This window comes from Nilaparvata lugens, unplaced genomic scaffold, assembly GCF_014356525.2.
Source record: "Nilaparvata lugens isolate BPH unplaced genomic scaffold, ASM1435652v1 scaffold5302, whole genome shotgun sequence".
In the NCBI taxonomy this organism is placed as follows: domain Eukaryota; kingdom Metazoa; phylum Arthropoda; class Insecta; order Hemiptera; family Delphacidae; genus Nilaparvata; species Nilaparvata lugens.
Genome location: NW_024091168.1, coordinates 3411 through 11286, shown reverse-complemented (window position 1 = coordinate 11286; position 7876 = coordinate 3411). Strand labels below are relative to the sequence as shown.

Here is a 7876-nt window from a genome sequence, read left to right as displayed (position 1 = left end):
CATTCATATTCTTACAATACAATATGTTCAGAGCACGTGTTACAACAAATAACAGAAATCTACAATTTTTAAATTTTAGGAGAGCACGTGGTCGCCATTTGTGGCTCAAAACCCCCTCTCAAGAGCAAATACTAATGAAACATGAGTCTAGTCTTTGCAACATTAACACTAAAAGGATGGTTATTAAGAGTAAACTACATAATGAAATTAATGTTCTCACACTTCAGACAACACAAGATGAGTTCATGATATGGACGGTCTAGAAGTTTGAAGATCACTGTAGTTCTCCATCGCAGTTCAACTGGATCATTGGATGGTGCATGTTACGTGGAATTCTGACTGGCCGTTAGCCTAGTGACTCTCGTAAGCTGAACCAGCTATGCCAACTTAGCAACTTAGTCCGCTGCTCCATTTTCTTCTGTCTCCTTTGTTTCTATCTTTCCTCATCATACTGTACTGTACAATTAATATTACCAGCTATACATATTTACAGTTAGGTTTTTCAGTATAGTGCATCCTTCACACAATAAGGCTGATAAATATGCGCCTGATATCTATCAAAATAACTTTTCTGGTAGCAAAATTAATAGAGGACCAGGTAGGCTGAGTCCTGAATACAACTCGTCCTACCAAAACAATAGGTAATGCGAATAATTGCAAAATCAAGTAGTGAATAATTGTTATTTTTATTGTTGAATTAATTGTGATGTAAGTTTCAAAATACATAAGTTGAATGTGATGCCAATTGTAAAGATTTTCAAATTGTAAAGAAACAAATTGTAAAGAAACAAGATTCAAAAAAATAAAATGATTTTGTATTCAAAATTTTGAATATTATTCAATGTCCTGAAATGACAAACTCTTTGATTGCCTTTGTAGGCACAGCTCATAAGTAAGATAAATCTATATAAGTAAATGAACAATAACAGTATGAATGATAATGAATGAATGAAAATAGATAAATGAATGAAAAAGAATGGATGATATTACAAATTTATGATGAATATACAATTACTCAACCTGAGTATCTTGAGGATGTCGAAAGCTGTCAAAGATTGTAGGCATTTGTAAGAAATGCTCCGGCAATGGAAATCATCATCACCATACCGGCCAGAGAGTGGGAGGGTATACGTAACCCCAAAGTGGAATGCTAAATTGCACAGTCGACCAAGTGAGTGGGAGGGTATATGGAACCCCAAAGTGGATGCAATTTCGACTGTCAATAGAGACTGCAGACCTTTATCGGTAGATTCGATCGTAGGTAGAATTGTAGAACAGATTCGGTAGCAGATTGATTCGAGAGATGTAGAGAGATTGATTGAGTTTCCCAAAATCCAAACTGTGGACAGAGGAAAAGAAAATACCCTACGGTAAGAAAATATGTTGACTGTAGCAACAGCGCTCTGAACTACACAGAGTTCAGAGTACAAAGAGTTTGAAAACAAGAATATGAAATAAAGATTTGTAGAAACATCAAGCAATCTTGATGATCTTGGAATTTTGCAGAAATGCAATGGAATCAAAATGCTAAATTGACATTTTTTAAAAAAGATTGAAATAGATGAACAATGTAAAATTGGAAAGAGCTTTAAACTAAATTCTAAAAATTGAATTCAGAAAAGCGTGTTCAAATGGAAAGTGAGGTTACACCTACCAGAAGTTTGAGATTCAAACACAATCCGTGAAGACATACAAGTTGTTTGATTGAATTAGGCCATATTTATCGCAAATATGCCAATGAAACATGAAAGTACTGAATATTCAGCTGGAATAAATTCAAATTCGAAAATTGAAAACAAGAGCTGGCCAATTCCCACATTCCGGAATCGAGTTGAAACAAAGAAGCAGCACACCAGCGCCACACAAGCCGAGAGGAGCAAAACCTACCTACAACGATTTCCGCAAGTGAGAAATGCAAGAATAAAGATACAAAACACAAATATTATTCAAAAGCAAGTGAAAAAGGACAAATTTGAAATTAATCAAATAATACTAGACAACAAATTGAAATTATTACAAAGATACAAATATTGAAAACAATGCAGACTAAATCTGCCAAACGTTGGCTATACTGGCAACGCGCTAAGTTCAAAAATCAAGGATGATGCAAATTGAGTTTTAACATAGACTGGGCCCCGTTTTGCAATTAGAAGAATTGTAAAACAAAGAAGAAAGAAAAAATATGTTAAAGAGATTTGCATCATTCGCTATCATCTAATGGCAAAGGTGCAACACTAGCAATAGAACGTTTGAAAACACCAGAATCAGTTAGAACCTGGATGACTCTAACCTTGTCATCGGAGCCAGGGAAAACCTCTGTAATACGTCCAAGCTTCCAGAGTGTTGGTGGTGTCCCAGGATCCTTCAATAGCACAAGAGTGCCAACTTGAAGATTGGGTGATGAAGAAGACCATTTATGTCTTTTCTGAAGAGTAACTAAATATTCTTCAGACCATTGTTGCCAAAATTCCTTTGTGACTTCAGCAAGTCTATTCCAACGTGCAAGAAAATTCACATGTTTGAATTTCTGCTTATGAGAAGGCAAAGCATTGAGTGGGCGCGCAATGAGAAAATGCCCAGGTGACAAAAATTGAAGATCAAGAGGGTCCTCAGACAATGGAACAATAGGTGAAGAATTCAAAATAGCTTCAACTTGTGCAGAAAGAGTACACATTTCTTCAAAATTCCAAATATGTTTGAAAGCAATAATTTTATATATACTCTTGAAATTTCTTATTCCTCTCTCCCACAGACCACCATGATGAGGAGCTCTTGGGGGAATGAAATTCCATTGAATGTGCAAAGATGCAGCTGAATTTTGAAGTATTTGTTGATTGCTAGGCAAGTTGAGGAAGTCACCTAACTCTTTGAGATCATTATTTGCACCCACAAAAGTGGTAGCATTGTCTGAATATATATTCCTTGGAATACCTCGTCTTGAGATGAAACGGGTGAGAGCAGCCAGAAAGACTGAAGTGGACAGCTCTGATACTACTTCTATATGTACAGCACGAGTTATCATGCAAATGAAAAATGCAAAATAGGCTTTACCAAATGTCCGTGACTTTGGACCACCAATACGGAGACTAAAAGGTCCAGCATAGTCTAGACCAACATTCATGAATGGAAAATCAATATTTACACGCACAGAGGGCAATTGACCCATCAATTGTGCAGCTTGAGTATGAGTGAAACGAAAACACTTGATACACTTTCGCAGAACATTCTTAACAGTACGCCTTGTTGATGGTATCCAGAACCGTTGTCTGATTGCAGCCATGGTTGCTTGCACACCAGCATGACACAATTTGTTATGATGATAAAAAATCAGTGCCTTGGTGAATTTGTGATTGGAAGCAAATCTGATGCTTGAAATCAAAATCAATATTAGCATTAGCTAAACGTCCTCCTACTCTTATGAGGCCATCAGAGTGAATGAACAAAGACAAAGAATGAAACTTACTGGAGGCATTCAACTCATCATTTGCACGTAAAATTTCCAACTCCTTGTGGAATGCTTCAGCTTGAATGGCCTTCAATAGATGAATTTCAGCATCTTCAATTTCATCAACTGAAAGGGCGTCAGTACGGCGATCAGCAACTTTCTGACGAATGTTATGTAAAAAACGCAGAACATAAGCAGTGACACGAATAATTTTAAAACTATTGGAAACACGTTCAGAAATAATGGATAAAGGTGAAACAACTGCAGTATTTACAAGAACTGTATTGGGAGCTAGAATAGCTACATGAGAAGAGAATGACCTCCAACTATCAGTTGGATCAGCCAACCATGGGGGACCATGCCACCAGAGTTTGTTGTTTGCTAATTCACTAGGAATCATGCCACGAGAAATTAAATCAGCTGGATTGTGAGATGATTTCACATAGTTCCAGACATACTGTGAGGTAGATTCTTGGATTTCACCTACTCTCAATGAAACAAAAATTGACTTTCTGTCAGGAGGAGACTGCAACCACTTGCAGACAATTTGAGAATCTGACCAGAGAAAAACACCTGAAATAGTCAAATCAAGAGAATTCAAAGCACTTACAACTTTGTTAATGAGTCGTGATAATACTAAGGCACCACAAAGTTCCAAATTTGGAATGGAGACAGGCTTGAGAGGTGCAACACGTGATTTTCCACAAAGAAGATGAGTTTGAACAACATTATTTTGGATGGTGCGTACATACACACAAGCTCCATAAGCAGTAGCGCTAGAATCAGAAAAACCATGAAGTTCAACTATGGAACATTGATCTTTTGATACTACACAACGTGGTATTGAAATGCTTGAAATTTTGGATAGTTCTTGTATGATCTGCAACCACTTCAGTAGCATGTCATTGGGCAGACTATCATCCCAATCAATTTTTGCAAGCCATAAATTTTGAAATAAGATTTTTGGAAGGATTATGATGGGACTAATGATTCCAAGTGGATCAAAAGTTGAAGCAATAACTGACAGAAACTCACGCTTTGTGAATGAAGTCTTTTCAGAAATTTTATCAATGTTAGAACAGATGGATAGACTATCAGAATTGGAATTCCACAGTAAACCTAGAGCTTTGGTTATTCCATTATCAGGATCTGAAATTGGTTTAACAATGGAAGTTTCTAGCAAATTGGATGGTAGTGAATTCAGTAACTCAGGGGAATTGGACATCCACTTCCTTAATTCAAAACATCCTTTATTCAAAGTGGTGAGCAATTGATGTGACAATTCCATGGCTTGTTCCAATGTAGATGCACCAGAGATTAGGTCATCAACATAAAATTCTTGATGAATTGAATGATACAATGGAGAATCAGGTGTTGATTCAAGTTCAGCAAGTAAATTCAAGGTTCTAGTGCTGAGATAAGATGCACAAGCTGTCCCATAAGTAACTGTGGCCAATTGGTATTCTTGAAGAGGTTTTGAAGTATCATCTCTCCAAAAAATACGATGCAAATTACGATCAGAAGGATCTAAAAGAATTTGGCGGTACATTTTAGTTATGTCCGCGATGAAAGCAAATGGTCGCATACGAAATCGTAGGACAATGTCAAAAAGGTCTGACTGAACAACAGGACCCTTGAAGATAACATCATTGAGAGAAATTCTGGTTGATGTTTTGGCGCTAGCATCAAACACAACTCTTGTTTTGGTTGTAGTGGAGTCGGGCTTGAAGACAGCGTGATGTGGAATATAATAGACTTGTTCCTCAGGGGCTGGTGGCGGTACAGGGTGCATGTGACCTAAATCTTCATATTCCTGCATAAATTCAACATATTGAGGTTTGAGCTCAGGTTCTTTAAGAAATCTTTTTTCCAATGAATGGAAACGTTTCATAGCTTGAGTCCTTGAATGACCAAGGGTGGCAAATGAATCCTTGCGAGGTAAGGACACTTGGAAACGACCATCTTCATGCCTGATGGTATTTTCTTTGTAGTGTGCTTCAACCCTAGCACACTCAGGAGAGACAGGAATAACTGAAGAGACTTCTTCCAGCTTCCAGAAGGTTTCCAACTGATTGGAGACTTCAGCTGTGGAGACAAAATTGGTAACAAATTGATTAGATGATTTTTTGAGTGACACTGATTTAGGTAATTGACAAGAGCCAAAAACAATCCAGCCAAGTTTTGTATTTTGTAGGATTGGAACATCAGGTGACACAATAATTTGATTGCCAGTCATGATTGCGGCATAAACGTCAATACCCAATAGGATATCAATTTTCTTAGATTTATGAAAATTTGGATCTGCAAGTCGAATATTGCTTGGAATCTTGTAATAGTTAAGATCAATTGTGACACGAGGAATACATGAGGCAAATTTCTCAACAACAATACATTCTTGTTGCGTTGACCAAGTATGATCAGATGATTTTATTAATACTGAGTGAACAACTGTAGATTTGGCTTGCATACTGGACACTCCATTAATCAGATTAGTTACATGACGAGAAGGAAGAGCTAATCTATCAGCCAACTCTTGAGTGATGAGTGAACAATCACTTCCTGTGTCCATTAAAGCATTACATGCAATTAATTCACCATTTGAACTAACAACCAGAACCTCTGCGGTAGGTAATATTTGAACTGATGACTTATTATTAGAAATGATGGATGAAGCAGCATGTGAAACAACTGTTGTTTCTGAATTATCAGATTGTGAACTAACTGAATTTGATGCTGAAGATGAATGGGCACTAGAAACGGTGCACTCATTCTGAGACTGAATCACATTAGAAACAACATTCTTACCTCCTGAATTGCTAGTAAAGGAATCATGTAGAACAGTGTGATGTCGCTTATCACATTTTTGGCATCTCTTTGAAGAGCAGTTGTGATTGTCAGTGTAAGGATTAAGGCAATTGAAACACAACCCTTTCCTTTTGATTGCATCATAACATTGATTGATGGGAATCTTTGAAAAATTGACACATTTGAAAATCCCATGAGATCGATCATTGCAAAATTGACAGGATACTGATGGCTGAAAATTATTCAGAGTATTATTTTGAGCAAAAGGACGAGTATTTTGCCTAACATTGGGTGCATTTGAAGTAACTTGAGTAAAAACCTTTTGATTAGTTGGTGGATTTGAGGGGCTATGAGATGAAATAGCATCCATTACCTTACATTGATTTTCAAGAAATTCCCACAGTTTATCCATAGTAGGGATTTCATTTATTTCAATGCATTTTTCCCATTCGCGCAAGATATGTCAAGTTGAGAAGTGATTTTTTGCATGTAAAGTAAATCTTTAATTTGAACATCCAATTTGAGCGCTTCTAAAGCATTAATGTGACATTTACAGTGATCAATGAAAGCTCTAAGAGATTTGGAACAATTTTTCTTGAGTGCTGGGGGTGATTCAATACCTTGAATGTGGGTACTTGCAATTAATCTGGGGTTATTGTACCTCTGTGTAAGCAGATTCCATGCAAGCTCAAAGTTTCCATTCCCTGGAGGAATATTCTGAATGCGTGCAAGGGCTTCACCACTGAGAGCTTTGCGCAAATAATACAGCTTTGTAGCTGGAGCCAAAGTTTGGTTTTCAATAACCATATTGGAAAAGGTATCACGAAATTCAAGCCATGAATCAAAGGAACCTGAAAATTCTGGTAACGGTACCATTGGTAATTGTAGACCTTGATAAATAGGCATAGTGGGTTGCAAAGGCTGAGAATTGACATTATTAGCAGTCACTGAAGCAGATGGCGATTGATTTGTGTTGATTACACTATTATGATCTACAGACCCCGGTGATTTGGGAACTGGAGAGGAGTTTGGTGACTGATGTTCCATTGCCGGTGCTTGAAATGTAGCAACTTGCTGCTGTGAATCATAATTTTTCAAAATTGTATTCACATTAGCAATTAATATTAAAAATTTTTCTGTGACAATTTGATGTTCATTGTCATCAATGTCATCTGAATCAAATTCCAGGCTTATCTCTTCATAACGCTGCTCAAAGTTGAGCAATTTAGTTTTGACTGCTAGTAGTTTTTGAAAATCATTTTCAGCATTGATTTTAAAATTGAAATACTCAGTATAAAGCCAAGATAGATTTTTAATGATGCCACTTCTCACAGTGAGAAGGCTGTTTCGTTTGCCTTTAGGAGGCATATTGAAAATTGGAACGATACCTCAATTGAAAATGTTTGACCTCCTCTTACACTGGATGGCTACTGGTGTTGTATCCAATTGTTGGGAACAATGACAAAGTGCTTGGTTGAATGTATCAGTATGAGCAACTCCATACAAATATTACCCTTGAACATACAGAAATAAACACTATGAATAAAAGTATAAGACAATAATCATTACACAATTGATGTAAAATAATGAATAAGAATAAATGTATTTTCTAAGCATATGTCAATA

The 7876-nt window shown here is 36.7% G+C and overlaps 1 protein-coding gene across 3 annotated transcripts; it reads right to left on the bottom strand.

Moving 5' to 3' along the window:
- Positions 1 to 2137: 2137 nt before the first annotated feature.
- Positions 2138 to 7656, bottom strand: LOC120355938. Of its 3 annotated transcripts, XM_039444699.1 has the most exons (3): positions 7639 to 7656; positions 5112 to 5530; positions 2138 to 2563 (listed from the first exon to the last, which is right to left on the bottom strand). In XM_039444699.1, exons 2-3 carry the CDS (start codon positions 5334 to 5336, stop codon positions 2201 to 2203), a joined length of 588 nt encoding a protein of 195 aa, XP_039300633.1. In that variant the 5' UTR covers positions 5337 to 5530; positions 7639 to 7656; the 3' UTR covers positions 2138 to 2200. The 3 variants fall into 3 exon arrangements, with proteins under 3 accessions (XP_039300633.1, XP_039300632.1, XP_039300634.1); XM_039444698.1 differs by lacking the exon at positions 7639 to 7656 and having other exon boundaries at positions 5112 to 6561; XM_039444700.1 differs by lacking the exons at positions 2138 to 2563; positions 7639 to 7656 and adding an exon at positions 6251 to 6561.
- Between the last annotated feature and the right edge of the window lie 220 nt (positions 7657 to 7876).

Bases quoted from the DNA above. Each gene is read 5' to 3' on its own strand.
- LOC120355938 (XM_039444698.1), bottom strand. From the start codon at position 6,014: ATGGACACAGGAAGTGATTGTTCACTCATCACTCAAGAGTTGGCTGAT. The intron at 2,564-5,111 runs ACCAGAATTTCT...CATTTTCTCATT, and splicing joins ATGCTAGCGCCAAAACATCA to GCGCGCCCACTCAATGCTTT.